This window comes from Calypte anna, chromosome 33, assembly GCF_003957555.1.
Source record: "Calypte anna isolate BGI_N300 chromosome 33, bCalAnn1_v1.p, whole genome shotgun sequence".
NCBI lineage: Eukaryota > Metazoa > Chordata > Aves > Apodiformes > Trochilidae > Calypte > Calypte anna.
In genome coordinates, this window is record NC_044275.1 from 1,854,756 (window position 1) to 1,875,675 (window position 20,920).

General features: G+C 53.5%; 1 protein-coding gene across 1 annotated transcript in view; it reads right to left on the bottom strand.

Moving 5' to 3' along the window:
• VDR (vitamin D receptor) overlaps positions 1-20,920 on the bottom strand; it is a 32,884-nt gene that overhangs the window by 3,047 nt on the left and 8,917 nt on the right. Inside the window, exons 4-9 of the mRNA XM_030468129.1 lie at positions 15,257-15,328; positions 13,368-13,518; positions 7,955-8,085; positions 2,120-2,304; positions 971-1,094; positions 281-452 (exon numbers count right to left, since the gene is read on the bottom strand). Of these exons, the coding sequence (XP_030323989.1) occupies positions 281-452; positions 971-1,094; positions 2,120-2,304; positions 7,955-8,085; positions 13,368-13,518; positions 15,257-15,320 (827 nt within the window). The 5' untranslated portion in view covers positions 15,321-15,328. The remainder of the gene's footprint in view (positions 1-280; positions 453-970; positions 1,095-2,119; positions 2,305-7,954; positions 8,086-13,367; positions 13,519-15,256; positions 15,329-20,920) is intronic.

The window sequence follows — 20,920 nt, forward strand, 5'->3', positions numbered from 1 at the left end:
GGGAGAGTGAACACCCCAGAGGAGACACCCCAAAGGAGGAAAAACCTCCTAAGAGCAGAGGGGACATCCCAAAGGAGGAGGAACCCCATAAGTGCAGAGGAGACACCCCAAAGGAGGAGGGGGGACAGAAAACATGAAAAGAGGAGCAGACCTGGGAAGGGAACAGAGCCTGAGGGGGAGCTGGGAAGAGGGCAGAGAGCCAAATGATCTGACTGTGAAAGGTGGCACCAGTATTCCCAAGAGTGGAAAACCACCATGGATCCATGAGCAAAGGTCTCACCTGAATCCTGGGATCATTTTGGCAAAGCCAATCACCTTCTGGATGCTGTAGCTGACCAGGTCAGCCAAGTGTGGGAGCATGGAGAGGTGGGAGAAGCCAATGTTCATAGAGGAGCTGTCCTCATTCTCCTCGGAGAGGACCAGGTTGGAAAATATTGGAGGCTCCACAGGCTCTGGAGAGAAGGAGAGGGTCAGAGGGTCCCTGTGTGGGGACATCCTAGGGGAGCAGAGCAATGCAGGAATTGCAGGAATTTCCTCAGCAGGAACGGCATCCATGCTGCCAAGAGCACCTCCCATTGTCTTTGGGCAGCAGGACATGAGGAATGGGGTTGGGACAGACAGCACCAGGACCTTCCAGTCCTCTGCTCCCTTGGCATCAAATCCAAGCCCAGTCTGAGCAGCAGCCCAGCCCTGACCTTCATGGAATCATAGAATGTTTGGAGTAGGAAAGGACCTTAAGGATCATGCTCTTCTTGGAGGGCTCAGACAAGACACCCAGAGGTCCACTAGGCCATGACCCAACCCAGCCCTTCATGTTTTTGGCTTGCAAATCATCTTTTCAAGCCCACAAGGAGGGTCTTCCAGATAACCCATGTCCCCAGAGGAGGGAAACCCCCAGGCTGGGTGGCCAAACATGGACAAAACTTCTGAGCTTCCAGCCCTGTCACCCCTGGGGAGGGGAGGGTGGTACCTGAGATTGTGCTGAAGGCATCAGAGCCAAAAAGGTCACTGGAATCCTCGGATGAGAGGTCCTGGGTGAGAATGGAGGAGGCTCTGCCTGTCCCCCTGCTCCTGGAGCTGCTTCTCACAGGGGGCTGGAAGAGAGAGGGGAATGTGAGGAATGGGGTTGGGAGGGCAGGTGTCCTCCTCCTGCCAGCAGCTCGGGGGTTCTTGCAGGGGGTGTTTAATTCTTCTCCAGGGAGAGGTGGAGGGAGGGAACAGCTCCATGGAGTCCAAAGGAGGCTGCTGGGAGGGATGTACAGTTCTGGAGACAGGGGGAGAGAGTTGGGGGGGTTCAGTCTGGAGAGGAGAAGGCTCTAGGGAGACCTTGGAGCAACTTCCAGCACCTGAAGTGCCCTCAGATACCTCCAGGTTCCTCCAGGAATGTTGGGGATGGATTTGGATGAGGCCTGGAGGGATGGGAGGAGGGGGAACGGCTTGAAAGTGTCCGAGGGGAGACTGAGGATGGAGATGAGGGAGAAATTCTTCCCTGGGAGGGGTGGGGGGAGCCCCTGGGTGTCCCCAGAAGCTGTGGCTGCCCCATCCCTGGAGGTGCTGAAGGTTGGGATGGGGTTTGGAGCCACTTAGGGGGTTGGGAGGGGTCCCCATGGCATGGTTTGGGATCATGGAATGGTTTGGAAGGAACCTTAAAGCCCATCTGAGTGGTCCAGGAGATGATTTTTGGGGTGACTGTCCCATCCCTGGAGGTGCTGAAGGGATGGGTTAGGGATGGGGTTAGGGGGGAGGGGTGCCCATGGCAGGGGGGCTGGCACTGAATGATTTGGTCACCCCATGGTGGCCTCCATCAACCCCTGAAGGAATGGTTTGGGATGAGGGAATGGTTTGGGTTGGAAAGATTCATCTGACGGGTCTAAGAGATGATTTTTGGATGACTGCCCCATCCCTGGAGGTGCTGAAGGTTGGGATGGGGTTTGGAGCACTCTGGGCTGGGGGGAGGTGTCCCTGCCCATGGCACTGGGGGGGGTTTAAGGTCCCTCCATCCCATCCCATCCCATCCCATCCCATCCCATCCCATCCCATCCCATCATCATTCTGTGACTCTAGGGACCAGGTTTGGTCCCAGGAGTGGGAATGGGGGACAAAGCAGCCTCAGCTGTACCCGGAATTTGGTGAAGTCAGAGTAGGTGGGGTCGAAGGTTTTGCGATGAGCCTGGAGAAGGATCTCAATGACCTTCTGCTGCTCCTCAGAGAGCTTGGGCTTCAGGCTCTCCTTGAGTGCCTCCTCCTCCTTGCGTTTCAGGATCATCTCCCGCTTCCTCTGCACCTCCTCGTCGGTCAGGATGACTGCAGGGACAGGGAAGAGGTCAGGGACAGGGATCTGAAGCACCCTCAGCACCCACCAGGGTCCCTCTCCCCTTCCCCATCAATGATTAAACCTCTACCCACACCATCCTCCTCCTCCTGTCCCCACTGCCAGGTCACAGCTTGATGCTCCAGCACCACTGGGGTTTATTTGGTGGCTTCAGGTAAGGCCTGAGGTCACCTCAGCACTGCCACAGGGTCCTTCTGGGCTTTTTTGGAAAGCAATCTGCATCCTGCACGACAAAAGCCACTGGGTTCATCTCCCTCCAGCACCAACAATGTCACAGCCTGGGGACCCAGTAGGGCTGCTGCCACCTAAGGAGTGGCTTTGAAGCTGAAGGGAGACAAAAAATCTACACCTGCTCCAAGGATTGGGTAATTTTTGTCTGGAGAAGACCAAGGGGGGACATGCTCAACACCCCTAAACCCTTCACGGGGGGTCAGAGGAAGAGGACAGACACCCAGGGGTGCCCAGGACAAGGGGTGACCACGGGAAGGTCCCTCTCAGCCTGAGGAGGAATTTGGTGGCTCTGAGGGTGCCCAGAGAGGTGGTGGAGTCTCTGGGGACATCTGTGACACAGGGATGGGGACACAGGGATGGGGATTTTGGGGACATGGGGATGATGGATCCCAAGCCAGGAGTCTCTGGGGACATCCCCAACCCACCTGGAGACCCCATCCTGTGCCACTGGGACATCTCTCCCAGTCTGGAGAAGAAAAGACCAAGGTGGGGGGAATCTTCTCAGTGCTCCTAAACCCTTCAGGGGGCGTCAGGGGAAGGGGACAGACACCCAGGGGTGCCCAGGACAAGAGGTGAGGGGCACAAACCTGACTTTGGGAAGGTCCCTCTCAACCTGAGGAGGAATTTGGTGGCTCTGAGGGTGCCCAGAGAGGTGGTGGGGACATCTCTGGGGACATCCCAAGCCCAGCTGGACCCCATCCTGTGCCACCTGATGATTTCCAGAGCTCTCTTCCCAGCCCTGGCACTCTGGGATTCTGGGATTTATGTATTGTTTGCTGGGTGACAACCTTTGGTGGTGGATCTGAAGGCGAGAGGCAGTTTCCCCCATTTTAGTAGGGTTGGGGAGCACCCACAGGCAATTTGGGATCAAAACTCCCTTTTTTCAAAAGTCCTTAAAGACCTCAAGGGCCTCACGGGGTTGAAAGAGAAGAAAAATCAGAAAAAACCCCACAAGGACCTCTTGAGGCATCAACCCCACAATCCAGTCCCACCTCCCCTGGGGTTACCACTCCTCCTAAAACCAGCCCAGCTCATTCCTCAAGATGTTTTCAGCCCTTTAACCACTCATTAACCACCACAACTCCAGCCCCAAGCCCCTTATCTGATGGCAGGAGGCCTCGGGTTGGGAGTGGAGATGGAATTTGGGCTGAGAAGGTTGGAAAAGGGCAGCAGGGCTGGAGGGAAGGAGGTGTTTGCAGTCCCTGCTCAGCCCCTGGCGTTTTTCCGAGATGTTTTTCAACCTTGAAGAACTCTGGAGGACACTCAGAAGTCTTTCACAAATTCCACCTTTTGGGGACAATGTTTTGGGGTTTTTTTGGGGGGGCTTTGCAGTGTCACCCCTGGAGGTGCCACCTCCCCCCTGGACCACCCCATCCCAACCATACGCAGGGCCCTTCCCTTCTCCTCCACTTTCTGCTCCACCCCACAGGTTTTTTTTGTTTGTTTGTTTGTTTGTTTTTCCTCCTCCTTTTCTGGGGACTTTTAGTGCTCAGGTCACAGATCGAGTCTGGTGGGGAAGATGCTGAGCTCCTGGCTCCAACCAGATCCCCCCCAACCTTTATTTTTCCCTTGGATAAAGAGAGAGGATATCCACGGGGAGCTTCTCCCAGGGAAGTTCCAGCCTCGGGTTGGGCTGCAAACTCCTTCCTCCAGGTGTCCAAGGAGGGACAAACCATCCCAGGACAGGCTGGGGACATTCCAAAGGAGATTCCCTGATTCCTGAGTGCCTGGCACAGCCACAAGCCCCAAAACCCCTACAGAGCAGCAAAGAATAGGAAGGAGAAGGGAAAAGGGAAAAGGGAAAAGGGAAAGAGGAAAAAGAGGAAAAAGAGGAAAAAGAGGAAAAAGAGGAAAAAGAGGAAAAAGAGGAAAAAGAGGAAAAAGAGGAAAAAGAGGAAAAAGAGGAAAAAGAGGAAAAAGAGGAAAGAGGAAAGAGGAAAGAGGAAAGAGGAAAGAGGAAAGAGGAAAGAGGAAAGGACTTGGATGAGGACGAGGATGAGGACAAGGATGAGGACAAGGATGAGGACGAGGATGAGGACAAGGATGAGGACAAGGATGAGGACAAGGATGAGGACAAGGATGAGGAGGAGAAGGAAAAGGACCCAAAACCACCAAAACCACCCAGGCCACCGAAAGGTGGGGATGGAGAAGGGTCTGAATGCACCAGCCCCCAGTGCCATGGAATCAGAGACCCCCAGGATGGCTGAGGCTGGCAGGGAGCTCAGAGCTCATCCCCTTCAACCCCCCATGCCCAGGGACACCTCTCATCCCTCCATCCATCCATCCATCCTTCAGCTCCAAACCATTTCCCCTGCTCCTGACACTCAGAAAAATTCCCTCTTCAGCCTTTAGGGATTGCTCTGAGCTTCCCCTGGAGCCTTCTCCATGACCTCACCAAACCCCTCCACCTTTCAAGGATTTTTTGGCTTTCTCAGTTCCCTCAGCTTCTCCCAGGGGACCTGCTCCAGCCCCTGGATCATCCCTGTGGCCTCCTCTGGATTCATCCCAACAGCTCCATGTCCTACTCCTGCTGGGGACCCCAGAGCTGGAGTTTGGGGTCTCACAAGTGCAGAGGAAAGGGGGAGAAGCCCCTCTCTTGATCTGCTGGCCATGTTCCTCTTGGGGCAGCCCAGGACAGGGTTGCCTCGTCTTGAGCTTCTCATCAATTCATCCCAAAGTCTTTCTTTCCTTCAGGAGTGGGAAAATAGAAAATATTATCCAGGGAAATGGTCGAGTTCTCATCCCTGGAGATGTTCAGGGTGAGGCCTGAGGAGGGTCTGAGCACCATGGGGTAGGTGAGGGGGTGCCAGGGGTGGGCTGGGTGACCTTTGCAGGTCCTTTCCAACCCAAATTATTCTGTGATTTTTTTGGATGATGGACCAGGAAGGGTTTGGAGATTTCATCCCAGATCCAAACTCTCTCCTCCTTCCTCTTCACCCCCACCCCACTCCCTCCTTTCTGCTCCAAACTCAGATCCCAGCAGCAGCAGAGGTCACCCAGGACCAGCTTTCCCCTCAGCACCTTCCCCAACACCTTGGCCAAGACACAACCCCCCCCTCCAGACCTCCAAGAGCTTTGATTCAACCTAAAAATAGCAACCCACCTCCTTGCCCTTCCTGTCCCCAGCAGCAAAGTCCAAGGAAAAGCTATTTTTAGCCTCCTTAGGAGGGGGGTGGTTAACCCAGGAGCACTTTGCTAATAGGGTGGCTTATAAATTAACTGCTGTGGAGGCACAGAAGTCCTCCTGGGGACCTGCCCAGGGTGCAAACCCTCCCTGTGTCCTTGCTCCTGATTTCTTTGGCCTCTTCTGGGTAATTAAGCACCTCAAGGCAACGCTTTTCCCTCCTCAGCAACAGCAAACGGAGCACAGCAACCACCTCCTCCCCCAGCCCATGGAACCCCCGAGTGCCAGGGCTGGGAAGGGAGCTCTGGAAATCATCAGGTGGCACAGGATGGGGTCCAGCTGGGCTTGGGATGTCCCCAGAGATGTCCCCACCACCTCTCTGGGCACCCTCAGAGCCACCAAATTCCTCCTCAGGTTGAGAGGGACCTTCCCAAAGTCAGGTTTGTGCCCCTCACCTCTTGTCCTGGGCACCCCTGGGTGTCTGTCCCCTTCCCCTGACGCCCCCTGAAGGGTTTAGGAGCACTGAGAAGATTCCCCCCACCTTGGTCTTTTCTTCTCCAGACTGGGAGAGATGTCCCAGTGGCACAGGATGGGGTCTCCAGGTGGGTTGGGGATGTCCCCAGAGACTCCTGGCTTGGGATCCATCATCCCCATGTCCCCAAAATCCCCATCCCTGTGTCACAGATGTCCCCAGAGACTCCACCACCTCTCTGGGCACCCTCAGAGCCACCAAATTCCTCCTCAGGCTGAGAGGGACCTTCCCGTGGTCACCCCTTGTCCTGGGCACCCCTGGGCGTCTGTCCCCTTCCCCTGACTCCCCCTGAAGGGTTTCTGAGCACTGAGAAGATTCCCCCCCTTGGATGGTGGATGTAGGTGCTAGTTTAACAAAAAAAAAAAACAAACCAAAAAAACCCCAAGGGAGCTTCTCTCCATGAGGGACCTGTTCAATCTTTGGGACAACTGGAAATTTAGGTGTTTTGTTTTTTTTTTTCCTGCTGCCACCACCCATAGGAGGAAGTGTGTCCACCAGATGTGATTTTGAAAAGCTGCTGATCTATCAATAGAGTGGGAGAAAGCAAATATTTGGAGAACATTATTGTGTTTGGATTGGGTTCCAAACTGCTTTACCTCCCCTGGCTCTTTACTTAAGGCCCTGGTGCACCCACGGGTTGATGGAAGGAGGAAGGGGGAAAGGAAGGGGGAAGGAAGGGGGAAGGAAGGGGGGAAGGAAGGGGGGGAAGGAAGGGGGGAGGAAGGGGGGGAAGGAAGGGGGGAAGGAAGGGGGGAAGGAAGGGGGGAAGGAAGGGGGGAAGGAAGGGGGGAAGGAAGGGGGAAGGAAGGGGGGAAGGAAGGGGGGAAGGAAGGGGGGGAAGGAAGGGGGGGAAGGAAGGGGGGAAGGAAGGGGGGAAGGAAGGGGAAAGGGGGGGAAAGGGGGGGTAAGGGAGGGAAGGGGGGGAAGGGGGATTGGGTGGGGGAGGGGAAGGAGGAGGGAGAAGGAGAAGCTGCAATGGGGAGGCCTTCCAGCACCTTCCAATGTCTGAAGTACCTTCAGATACCTCCAGTAGAGACCTCCAGGGGCCTTCAGGATGGGATGAGAGGGATAAAGTGTCCAAGGGGAGTCTGAGGTTGGAGATGAGGAAAAAATTCTTCCCTGGGAGGAGGGGAGTCCCTGAGTGTCCCCAGAAGCTGTGGCTGCCCCATCCCTGGAGGTGCTGAAGGTTGGGATGGGGTTTGGAGTCCCCTGGGCTGGGGGGAGGTGTCCCCATGGCATGGTTTGGGATCATGGATGATCTTTAAGGTCCCTCCAAGCCATCCCATGACTCTATGCATAAGAGCCCAGAAAACAAAGCCTAAGAACAAAGCCCACACCACTTCCAGACTGCCAGAAATTCCTGTCAGGGTGGAAAAGTTCCTCCAGCTCCCCCTGTTTGGGTGCAGCAAGGAGCACACAGAACCACACTGGAGGAGACTTTGTCTTTGCAGAGGACAGGCCAGGAGTGAGCTCAGTCAGTGTGATTTGGAGTTAAATCCCAACCAGCCCTGGATTTTCTCACAAAGCCAAAGGTTCTGCTCAAAGCAGATCCCAACCCCATCCAGGAACAACCTCACCCATCAATCCAGCTCCTCTCACCCATTCCCCACCACAGCTCCTGCCCTTTCCAGCCTCCTCTCTGCCTCTTCTCCACCTTCTCCAGCACAGCTGCCTTCCCCACATCTTCCCTGGGAAGGAAAAGGAGATCCCAGAGGGTGTTCCTGGGGTTACTCACACTCCTTCATCATCCCAATGTCCACACAACGTTTCAGCCTGCAGGCCTGGCAGTGCCTCCTGTTGTCCTTGGTGATCCTGCAGTCCCCACTGAAGGGACAGGTGAACATGGCTTTCCTCTTCATGCTTCTCCTGGAGAGGAAGAGAAAGGAGAAAGGAACAGCTTTGGGGGGAATCAGAACCATTTGGTGGTGCAAAAGGCTGCCCTGGACACTGGGAGGAGGTGTGGGATCCCTTGGGCAGAAAGATCCCTAGGAGGGTGCTGGGAATCTCCCTGCTGAGTCTGGGGTCTGCTGGGGGAGAGGCTCAAACCTCTGTGGTTGGATTTGGGGGGTTCAGGAATTGCTGGATGGCACAGAAAGAACTTCTTCCCAGGGCACAGCAGGAAAAAAGAACTTCCCAGGACCCAGGGGAAAAAGAGAACTTCTTCCCAGGACACAGGGGAAAAAGAGAACTTCCCAGGACCCAGAAGAAGGAGAACTTCCAAGAACCCAGGGGAAGGAGAACTTTTTCCAGGCCCTGGCTTTGCTGGCAGCAGTGTCTGGAGTGGGTGTTTGTGTTTAGGAGAGAAAGAAACCTCCCTGCAGGACACAAGAGAAGCAACAACACTTAATAACCACCCTCTCTTCCACCCAAACCCACAGCCTGCCACGTCCATCCCCTCCTGCCAGTCCTCCAGGGCCAAAGGGTCAGAGCCACAAACCCCTCCCTGCTCCAGGGAGATGTCCCCGAGGCTGAGCAGGGTGACAGCCACCGAGCTGCCTCCTCCCTGCTGCAGGGAAAGGGACTCCGGGGTTGGGCAAGGGCTCTGCTGGGGGAAAAGGGAGAGGGGGGTGGGATGGAGGCAAAGGAACAGGAGGGTGGTGAGAGGGGCAGGGGATGGTGAGAGGGGTAAGGGGACAATCAGAGAATGCTGAGGGGGGTAAAGGGACAATCAGAGGGGTAAATGCAGGACCAGGGATACTCAGAGGGGTAAAGGAACAATCAGAGGACGCTGAGAGGTGAAACACAGCACCAGGGATACTCAGAGGGGTAAAGAGACAATCAGAGAATTCTGAGAGGGGTAAAGGGACAATCAGAGGATACTCAGAAGGGTAAATACAGCACCAGGGATACTCAGAGGGGTAAACGGACAATCAGAGGATGCTCAGAGGGGTAAGGGGAAAATCAGAGAATTCTGAGAGGGGAAGCACAGCACCAGGGATACTCACAGGGGTAAAGGGACAAACAGAGGATACTCAGAGGGGTAAATACAACACCAGGGATACTCAGAGTGGTAAATTTAGCAGTAAACCCCCTGGCAGGATGCTGCTCATCACCCGGGCCCCAAGGGGCAGACAAAGGGGGGGTCCCCCGGGCCAGGGCCCCCCCTGGCAGCTTCGGCGCCGGGGTTTTGCCCAGAGGGGATAAATATAAAGGGTGCGGTGGGGCCGGGCTGCAGGCAGCAATTAGAGGTTATTTTAGAGCAGGGGATGTAAACAAAGAGGCTTTGCTCTCCCTTCACCTCCCAGATGAATAAATGCATTTAAGAACATGAATTCGGGAGCAGCAGAGCCCTCCCCAAGCGAGAAATTCCTCTCTCACCCAGCAGCCTCCTGGCACCCGGCAGCTCCGGGTGGTTGGCCCAGGGCAAGGCTGGGAATGCAGAAACCACAGAGCCCCGGGGGCTGGGGGATTTGGTAGGAAAAATACCGTTTATTCCCAAATCCCAAGGGGTTTGGGCACCAGGAAAGCTTTGGAAGCAGCCGCTTCGCTGCCCCTCCCCTGGGGGTCTCGCGGTCCACGGGCCCGCAGCGGCGGCTCCTGGAGGGGGGTTCGATGGGATGGGGGTTGATGAAAAAAAAAAACAAAACCCCCCCAAATCATACGGTTTTAGGCTTATTTAAGCCCCCGTGGCTCAGGTTGGCTGCTGAAGGGTAAAAATAACCAACCCTACCACAAAGCCAGAGCGGGGAGGGGGGGAGGAAAAAAAATCAGGGGCAGGCAGAGGAGGACGGGGGGGGCATGAAAAATGTGGGTTGATGAAAAAAAAACAACAAACCAAACCCAAAATCAGACATTTTTAGGCTTATTTAAGCCCCTGTGGCTCAGGTTGGCTGCTGAAGGGTAAAAATAACCAAGTCCTTCCCTGCCACAAACCCAGGGAGAGGGGGAGAAAAAAAATATCGGGGGCAGAGGAGGGCAGGGGGGGCTCTGAGGTTGGGGGGGAAGGGGCTGCGGGATTGGGTGGGGGTCTCAGGGGGTGGGAAACACCCAGAGCCTTTCCCAGGACCCCAGGAACACCCCAGGAGAAAATGAGGACTTGGCAGAAGAAACCAAAGAGGTGATGGATGCTCCAGCCAAATCCCAGCACAATAAATCACCAGGGTTTAACTGGGGTGTTTTGGGATTTTTTGGGGGGTTTTTAAGAGCTCCTGAACCAACAGCAGAGCTGAAGAAAAGGTGAATGGTGCTGTTGGCATCATCAGAAAGCAGTGGACTCTGAAGCACCCAACCAAAGGTTGCCTCCTGCCTGGTTCTGGGCCTGGCTCAGCATCCAGAGGTGCCACTCAGCTCCTGATGGATTTTATGGAGTCAGGAAACCCAGGATCACCCCAGGGACCTCAGCCCAGGGAGCCACGTCCCTTGGGAAGGTCCCCAAGGAGAGGGAGATCCACCAAGAGGTCCTCCAGGAGTCATCCCTGAACTATGGTGCATCAAACTCTGGGTGCAGAACAGGTTCTGGTCCAGTCTGGTCCTGGTCCAGTCTGCAGAGGAGACCAAATTGTGTCTGCAGGCTGAGAGGATTGAAAAAAAATAAAGCTGTGGAACCTCCCCAGGGTTTTGGCTGCTGGAAGGAGAGAGAAACCCTCAGAGCTCTGACCCAGAGTGCCAGGGCTGGGAAGGGAGCTCTGGAAATCATCAGGTGGCACAGGATGGGGTCCAGCTGGGCTTGGGATGTCCCCAGAGATGTCCCCATCACCTCTCTGGGCACCCTCAGAGCCACCCCTGGGTGTCTGTCCCCTTCTCCTGACCCCCCCCGAAGGGTTTAGGAGCACTGAGAAGATTCCCCCCCCCTTGGTCTTTTCTTCTCCAGACTGGGAGAGATGTCCCAGTGGCACAGGATGGGGTCTCCAGGTGGGTTGGGGATGTTCCCAGAGACTCCTGGCTTGGGATCCATCATCCCCATGTCCCCAAAATCCCCATCCCTGTGTCCCCATCCCTATGTCACAGATGTCCCCAAAGCTGGAGACTCCACCACCTCTCTGGGCACCCTCAGAGGCACCAAATTCCTCCTCATGAGGAACCTGAAGCCATGAGAGTTCCTAACTTCAATTTGAGAAAATTCAGAGTCAGAAAGAGTGGAAACTCCTCAAACCTGGTGAGAGTTGAGGCTCCAGGAGCCCATCTTAGGGTGCAAAGTCACCAGCTCAGGGTGCAAAGTCACCTCTGCCACCATCTCAGCAAAAGCCCTGGAGAAAACCTCTTCCCAGCCCATCCCACACCCCTCATTATCTCCTGGGGTTTCACCACCCCTGAATCTTCTGTCTGGGTGCAAGGGATGGGAACTCCCATGGGAAGGGTTCAGCAACAGCTCCATGGGAGCATCACTGATGGAAAAACCACAAATCCAGACCCAGCACCTTTCAGGGTTTTTTTTTTTTTGAGCTTTCTGGCCCAGTGGGAGGTGTCCCCAACCCATGCAGACAGGTGGAATGAGATGTTCTTTAAGGTCCCACCAACCCAAACCAGTCTGGGACTCCTGATTCTCTGGTTTTTGCCTTGCTGAGCAACTCAGGACCACTCAAGACCTCCAGCTGATGATGGGAAGAAGCCTCAAACTGCTGCACAAACAACTTACACCCACTTGAAAAGCACCAAGACCCCAAGGAGCAAGTGAAAGATGTCCCCATGTTGGAAAAACTTCAGTGCCCACCCTCCCAGCTGAGCAGAAGACCCCTGGCACCTCCACACAGGAACACACAAAGCTTTGGAGCACATCAGAACCTGTGGCTTGAAAGAAAAAACATTTTTTGGGCCATCCCACTGGGTTAGTTTTCCAAAGTAAATTCCAGGGGTATTTTTCCCATCCAGAGGCAGCCCAGGGAGGCTCCCAGACAGATGGAAATCTCTGGCCAAGGGGAAAACAACCTCTTCCCTAATCCTGGGGACACCCACGGGAAGGGAAAGAGTTTGGGATCTCTTCCTTATCAAGATGAGCAGGAGTGGTGGTTGTCTGCAAGGAGGGCACTGGTTGGGCAAGGAGGAATCATGGAGGAGGATCAGGGAAATGGAGTCACTGAGCTTGGAAAAGATCTGAGGTCATCAACAGCAGCTCTGAAACCAGCACAACCCTCAGCACCACAGCTCCAGGGCTTGGAGACCCCTCCAGGGATGATGGGGACCCCAGCCCAGGCCCTGACAGCCCCAAAGGGGAGAAATTGTCCCCAAGCTCCAATCTAAACCTCCCTTGGCACCACTCCAGGCCGTTCCTCTTGGCCCATCCCTTGTTCCTTGGGAGCAGAGCCCGACCCCCCCTGGCTCCAACCTCCTCTCAGGGGATGGCAGAGCCAGAAGGTCTCCCCTCAGCCTCCTCTGCTCCAGAAGCAACATCCCCAGGGCCCTCAGGGGCTCCTCAGAAGTTCTCCAGTTCCTTCTCCACATTCTCCATCCCCTCCTCCACATTCTCCATCCCCTCTCCACATTCTCCATCCCCTTCTCCATGTTCTCTTTCCCCTCTCCACGTTCTCCATCCCCTTCTCCATGTTCTCCATCCCTTCTCCACATTCTCCATCCCCTTCTCCATGTTCTCCATCCCTTCTCCATATTCTCCATCCCCTCCTCCACATTCTCCATCCCCTCCTCCACATTCTCCATCCCCTTCTCCATGTTCTCCATCCCTTCTCCACATTCTCCATCCCCTTCTCCACACTCTCCATCCCCTCCTCCACATTCTCCATCCCCTTCTCCATGTCCTCCATCCCCTTCTCCATGTCCTCCATCCCCTTCTCCATGTTCTCCATCCCCTCTCCATGTTCTTCAGACCCTCTCCTTGTGCTCCAGCCTCTTCCCCACCTCTTTTCCCTTTCTCTGGACACATTGCAGCCCCTCCAGGTTCTTCTCATCCTGAGGGGTCCCAAACTGACCTCAACACTTGAGATGTGGCCTCAGCAGCTCCCAGCATGGGGGGGACGATCCCTGCCCTTCTCCTGCAAGCCACACCAGTACTGACACAAGCCAGGATGCTGGTGGCCATCTGGGCCACCAGGCCACACTTTGGCTCCTATCCAGCCAAACCCCCCCCTCCCCAAGTCCTTTTCCATCCTGGAGCATTGTTGGGGGGTGTTGGTGTGACCCAAGTGTGGATCTCCTGTTCCTCAAGGTTCTGTGGTTGTGGTGGAAGATTCCCAGCCCCCCAGGAGCCGCTCACCCACCTGAAGAAACCCTTGCAGCCCTCACAGGTCATGGCATTGAAGTGGAACCCCGTGGCTCTGTCCCCACAGACCCCACAGATCCTGGGGAGGTTCCGGTCCAAGTCAGCAGCCGGGTCGGGCAGTGAGGTGCTGGCAGCCACAGGCTCCATGTCTGAGAGGAGCAAAGAAAGGGTCAGGGATTCATTTTGTAAATCTTTCCCCCCCTCTTCCTGCCAAAAATCAAAAAAACACCCCAAAATACTCCCACACAAATTAGATGCAAAAAAATCAGGTGCTTCAGGACAAGGAGCAGAGGGGTCCTAAAAGCTGCACCCTGGGAGGCTGCCTGAGAAGAGACAATTCCAACAAGGTCAGAGCAGGAGAGAGGATGAGGTTGGGATGTGCCTCATCTTTTATCCCTGAGCCAAGAGGAAGGACTCTCAGGGTCCCAGAGAAATGCAAAATCCTGCAGGAGCTTTTGGTATCAAGAACGTTCCACAGTCAGAATATTCTGAGGTGTCAGGACTGAGCCCCACACCAGCACCTCAGTTCAGTTACTTTGCTTTATCCTTCAGTTCAGGAAATAATAATCATTGGATAATAAGTATTATTGGATAATAAATATTATTGGATAATAAATATTGGATGCAACACCACCTGGCAACAGTGCACCAGGATTGGATTCAACACCACACACCAGAGCCACCAAAAAAAGGTGGTTCCAGCTGGTGTTTATCTGCCTCTTTTAATCAATTTATCTATTTTATTTGTCTATTTTTATCTATTTATCCATTTTCCCTATGCAATTGCTCATCCAGCCAGGAACACCAGGACTGTTCCCTCCTAAGCCTATTGCTGCCCTTCAGTGGGTGAACTCCTCCATCCCACCCCAACCCCACGTGGGTTTTTTTTTCCCTCAGCTCCCTCCTTGATGTTTTGGTTTCCAAAAGCCTCAGAGGGAGCAGAATTCACCCAAAACGACGCAGAAAAACAAACAAACAAAAAATACAATAAATCAAACCACAAGGAAAGAGGTCAGGGTGCCCAGAGACCGGCACAGAATTTCCCTGGAGCAAGGGCAGGAAATGGTGCCTGAGGAGTCCCCTAAGTGAGAAACCTCCTCAAGTTAAAGAAAAGAATTGAAAAAATCCTCCCCGGGGAGGTCAGAAGGGGAGGGAGGAAGCACTGGAATGCTTTACAATGAGATTTGAGGAGATTTTTTTCCCTGCCTGGAGGGATCTGCTGGAAGGGATCTGTCAGGTCAAGGCTGAGGATCAAAAAGCACCAAAAAAGAAAGTGGAAGGTTGGGAATTTTCACCAAATCTTGGTGAAGCCACCACTGAGGCTGTGGTTTCAGACAGCACTATCCCTGTGCCTCAGTTTCCCTCTGCACAGAGTGATCCCTTCTGTGCATCTCAGGTTGAGAGGTTTTGATTCCAACAAACTTTTTTTGTTGTTTTAAGCATCATTAAATGTTTTCTCACTGCCCAGCTGGCTCCTGTCTGATTTCCAAAAGGCTTTAACTGGTGCTGGAGTTATCCTCTGGAAAATCCTCTCCCTCAGTCACTGAGGAACATCAGACACTGAGTTAGGAGCAAAAAAAAAAACAACAAACAAACCCCAAGAGGATGACCAAGCAACTAAAATCTCACTCAGTCACCCCAAAACCCCAAAGCTTGAGCTCCTCCTGAGCCCCTGCCAGGGAACAGCAGCTACAGAGAGCTGGCAGACAAATCCTAAAGGTTGGGAAGTGATGTCCCCAATCCTCCTGAGCTCCTCAGATGCTTCCAGGAGTTTTCTCCCATCTAGTAACGAAGCTCCTGGTTCCTTTGGACGAGAACCCAACAGAGCTTGGAGAAACTCCCAGGAGAAGACAACCCCAAGGCTGAGGAGAAGGTTTGAGGATTTACCTGCATCAGGAAAATCTGTCCTGTTCTGCTGGGACACTTCCCAGGAGCTCTGGAGCTGGGACATGGAGCCACCTGCAAGGAAAAAGATGGAAAGGATGAGGTTGAAGCCGACTCCAAATTTTTGGAGGTGGATGAGTCAAAGGAGAAGGTCCAACTCCAGCCACTTGGTGGGTGAGATGTGGGTGGGGTGAGCTGGAAAGGAGCTGCCAGCTCAGGTCCCACTTGTCTGGTTCCCACACCCCCTCCTTGCATCCGGGAGGAGACAGCACAAGGTCCCGGGGTTGCTACGGGAGCTGCAGGAATGTTGGGAGCCTCTGGGCCAGGTCACAGGGAGGGAAAGGGATGGGGTGAGCTGCTCCTGGAACCTCAGGCACATCCTGCTCCAAATGCTGATGTCCCAAGCCAGGCTGAGCAGGGGGAATGGTGTCAGGATGGGATGGTGTCAGGGATGGGATGGTGTCAGGGAGCACTGAGTGGCTGCTGCTGAACCAGCTCTGCAAACCCCTGAGCTGGGGCATCACCCAGTGCCACCCCCCCCTGCCATGGGGACACCTCCTCCCAAACCCCATCCCAACCTTCAGCACCTCCAGGGATGGGGCAGCTACCCCAAAAATCATGTCCTGGACCACTCAGATGGTTCCTTCCAACCCAATCTCTTCCCAATTTTCTCTGAAACCTCTTCCCAATCATCCTCTGCAATCTTTCACCTCTTGTCCTGGGCACCCCTGGGTGTCTGTCCCCTTCACCTGACCCCCCCTGGAGGGTTTAGGAGCACAGAGAAGATTCCCTCCCTTGGTCTTCCCCAGACCAAGTCCAGAGCCCCACATCCCTTCCCCTCATCCTCCTGCCACCCCCTGAAGGATTCCTGAGCCTCAATCCTTTGTTTTCCAGTCTTTATTTCCAACCTCCTCAGGACCCAGCAGGATTTTGCCACTGCCTTTCCTCAGGCTCCATCACTTTTCCTTTTTCTCTCTCCATGTGGCACAACTCAGAGCTCATCAGGTCCTGGAGGAAGGGAAGAGGTTGCAGAGAAAATTTGGAAGAAGTTTCAGAGGATGATTGGGAAGAGGTTTGAGGGGATGATTGGGAAGAGGTTTCAGGGGATGATTGCTCCAGCTGGGAACCTGAGTCAGCCCAGGATTCCCACCCACCCAAACGCCTCCATCCTTCCAGCAGCCCTGGAGCTGGGATGAGACACAAGAATCAGAGTCTGAGGGCAGTGGGTAAATGGCTCAGAGATGGCCCAACATTTACTGAGAAAAACCAGAGGAATGTTTTCATTTGAAAAAAGGAAACACCTCAAAGAAAGAGCAGAGCAAAACCCGAACTCTAAACCTAACCCTTAACTTAAAACCAAACCCTAACCTTAACCCTAACCTAACCATAACCTTAACCCTAAACTTAAATGTTAGGTTAAACAACCCTAACCTTAACCCAAACCCTAAAATTAACCTTTACCCTTTACCCTAATTAGCCTTTAACCTTAAACCTAACCCTAACCCCAACTTTAACATTATACTTAACCCTAAACTTAACCCTAACCCTGACTTTAACCTTTACCCAAACCCTGCCCCTCATGGCCCAGGCTGAGCAGGGGGCTCTGTGCTCAGCTGCTCCCCAGTTTTGGGTTTTGCTGAAATTTGGGGAGGAGGGGAAGGCAGAGGAGGAGCGGCTGAACACTCCCAGAAAAGAAAAGTTTCCTGCAGAGGCTCTGAAATCCTTAAACCTCAGAGCCAGGAGCATCTCCAGGATGCAGAAAAGAAACAGCTGCAGTGAAAATATTTGTCACCTTCTCAGTGTCTTTCTTGCTCCAGAAAGAGGAATTTTTTTGGTCCATTCTTTAGCCAAGGAAAACAAAACAAAAAGAAGGAAAAAAACCAAAAGAACCCCCCAAGTTTACCCTCAGGGGCTGAAAGGAACAAGGAGACCATGAGGTCCCTGCAGCCTCAATCCTCCCCCCCAGCCACCTCTCTGCTACCAAAACCTCTGCAAAGTCTTGGAGAGACCCAAACCAAGGAGTTTTTTCCTCTTTTCTTGACAGGTGCTTTTGTCAAAAGAAAACTCCAGGCAGCCTCTGACAAGAAGCTGAGGTTTTCAGATTTTTTCAGCCCCAATCAGCCCATTCACACCACCCAGAGCTTGTGAGCAACCCCAGCCCTGGCACCAAGAGGAGAGGAAATAAAAAAGACAATGAAAAAAACCAAATAAATAAGGAAAGAAAGGAAATAAAAAAGACAATTTGGGAGCTGCAGGCTCTGCTTGAGCTGCTCTCCATCAGATTTATTTGATGGAGGAGTGACAGCTCCCAAGCCTGAGAAATGGGCCAGGGCACAGTGCAGGAGGTTCAGAAAGTCCAAGTGCAGCTGGGTTGGAGCAATCCCTGGGAAAATTCCAAATTGGGTAAAGAGTGGGTTGAGAGGAGCCCTGAAGAGAATCACAGAATAATTTGGGTTGAAAAGGATCTCCAAAGGTCACCCAGTCCAACCCCTGGCCCCCCCTCACCTACCCCAGGGTGCTTAGAGCCTCTCTGAGCCTCACCCTGAACATCTCCAGGGATGAGACCTCAACCCCCTCCCTGGGCAACCTCTGCCTTTTTTCCCCCATCTCAAATCCCTTCTTGGTTCATCATCCAAAAAAATCACAGAATAATTTGGGTTGGAAGGGACCCCCAAAGGTCACCCAGGCACCCCCTGGGACCCCAGAGATGGATGGAGGGATGGAGCAGGTGGACCTCCAGCTGCTTCCTTCATGGCACCACTCAGCTCCATGGCTGGGCTGGAAGAACTTTGCTTTTTCTGGATTTTTGCAACCTCCTGGGAAGCAGGCAAGAAAATTTGGCAAGGTTGGTGGTGTCATGAGCCCAGGGGTTATTTATGAGCTGCTGCAAGCCTGCTCATGCCACCCCTTCCTCAATTAATTTGATTAGATATCAAACCCTCCCAGAGCCTCTGCCAACGCCCCCATTGCAGGGCTGGAGGCTCTTCCCATGTCAGGAAACAGCTCCTGCCTGGAGAACCTGGACACTCCCAGTCTGCAAAATAAATATCCCTGCCATGAGGCATTCGGAGGAGGGTTCAGGAGTCTGACGACCCAAGGACCAAGAGGGATCAGCTTCAAGAATCAGGGAATGGGTTGGGAGGGATCTTAAAGATCATCTCATAGATCACTCAGATGAGCTTCAAGGTTCCTTCCAACCTAAACCATTCCATGGGCTAAAGACCCCTCCCCACAGCCCAGGGGGCTCCAAACCCCATCCCAACCTTCAGCACCTCCAGGGATGGGGCAGCCACAGCCTCTGGGGACACCCAGGGGTTCTCCCCCCTCAAATCCAAGAATTTCTCCCTCATCTCCAACCTCAATGTTTCCTCTTCAACTTTTAACCCCTTTCCCACATCCTCTCTTCTCTCCACCCCTATCTCAGATCCCTCCCCAGCTTTCTTGGAGCCCCCACAGATCTTGGAGGTTGCTCTGAGCTCCCCTGGGAGCCTCCTCTTCTCCAGGCTGAGCACCTCCAATCCCTCAGCCTGGACATGGAGAAGCTCTTTCCCCCCCTACATCCAAGGAATTCTTTTGATGGGATCTCAGACAGCAATTGGGCAACAAAGCCTGAGGTGGGGAGGGAGTGAAGTAAACAGATTGCAGGCAGCAGAAACCACCCCCAGCCTGCCCTGGGCTGCCAGACCCGGAGTTGGCCTCAGGAACCCACCTGGAGCCATGAGCCCCACTATGAAGATTTTTGCATCCTTCCTGCATTGGTTTTTTCTTTTTGGTTTTTCCACCTTTCCCAGATTTATTTGCACCTTGCCTGAACTCTCTTGCACCTCTCCTGAGGATTTTTTTGCACCTTCCCTGCATTTTTTCTGCATTCTTCTTTCCTTCTCTCGTGTTTTTATACCTTTTCTTCACTTTTTGTATCTTTTCTGGGCTTTTTTATTTTCTCTGCATTTTTTTTAATCTTTGCCTATTTCCTGGGCTTTCCAGCACCTTTTCTGCAATTTATTCATTTTTCTTGGCCTTTTTTTTGCACCTTTCCATGGTGGTGGTGGGGGGAGGGAGGGTTTTGGTACTGGATGAGTTTTAAGAGCTGGGAATAATTGAGCTTCAATCTTTTTAATAACACCTTGGATCCTCACTGCTCAGTTTAGAAATTGGTCAAGGAAAGAGAGGGAGAAGTTTGGCTGCTTCCTGGGAGAGGCAGAAGTTCAGATGAAGGGAGAAAGAGGGGAGGAGAAGTGAGGTGAGGGATGAAGATCTCCTACAGTCACTCTGCTGAGAGGCTGGAGGGAGTTTTTAGGATCTGGTTTCCTGCAGCTCCCTCTGTCTCAGTGCAGTTCTGGTTACACCACCTTCCAAGTGCCTCTTGGGGAACCTTCTGCAGCCCCAAGGTGGAAACCTGGTTCTACTTCACTCAGGGAACCCAGAGGCTGAAGCAGACACTGGAAAAGGTTCCTCCAACTCTGCAGTTACCAGGAAAGGAGATTCCTGGGTTCAGGGGAAGGACTCAACCCCTCCAGACAGAGCAGGTTCAGGGGAAGAGCTCCAAGCTGTGCCAGGGGAACACCCACCCCACCCCAGCCAGCACACTCCCTGCCCTGAGTATTCATTAGCTCAGGAGAAAAAAAAAACAAAGGGACAAAGTACAGAAAAGAAATAGTACCACTATGATTTAGGGTTTTTTCCACTCTCCTTACTTTTATGACTCCCCAGAGGCTGAGGAAAGCCACGCTCAGACTGGACAAGGGATGTCAGGGCAAGAGCTCAGTGATCAGCAGCAATCAGAGAGAGAAGATTTAAAAGAAAAAAAATCCAATTTGGAGCTGCCAGAGGCACCTCTGGCCAAGCCAAGGCTGCTGCTGCTGAGTTTTTTGGATGTAACAAACCTGTGTTTACCAGCAGGGCCTGGCTGCCTCTGGTCCCAGCACTGATTCTGCTTCTCTGGGGTTTTCTTGGCATGGAAAAGGGGATGAACCCCCCTGGGCTCACCTGGAGGGTGCAGGAAGAGCATCAGCGCATGGGGTGCTGATCCAGCAGGATCACCAGGGCTGGCTGAGCTCCCAAATTCAAGCCCCAGATCCCCAGCAGCAGCTCCCTGCCCTCCCTCTCCTCTTCACTCCAGGCAGAAGCAGCCCCTGTGTCCTTCATTCCATATTTTCACTCCTGAGCTGCCAGAATTCTTTCTCCAAGCTCACATTCCCAGTGGGATCTCTGCCTTCAGCTCAGTGGAGCTGCTCTCCAGGCTGGTATCACTCCCTGGGACACTGCTGGGACCCCCAGGGATTGGCAGGACACAGCAAGCCCAAGTCAAAAGGAATATTCTGCTCCAACAGATCTCCAACTCTGATTATGCTGGGATTTGGAGCACCAATTATTCCCACCAAGGCTTCCCCAGGACACTTGGAGTCACCTGAACCCATCCTAGATTTCCAATTCCTCCTCTTGTTCCAAGTTGTTTGGCCTGCACCTTCCTTTCTAATCCCAGGAGAAGAGCAGCAGAGGAATCCTTTCGCTCCTAGCCCAAAAATTTAGGGAAGGCTGAGAGAAAGGAGCTGCCCCTGCATGTGGCACATTCCACACTCCTGCAGAGCTTCTCCCTTGTTGTGAAACACAAACAGGTTCTGGCTAAGAATTGCTCCATCTTCCCTCTTCCCCAGCAAAAGAAATCCC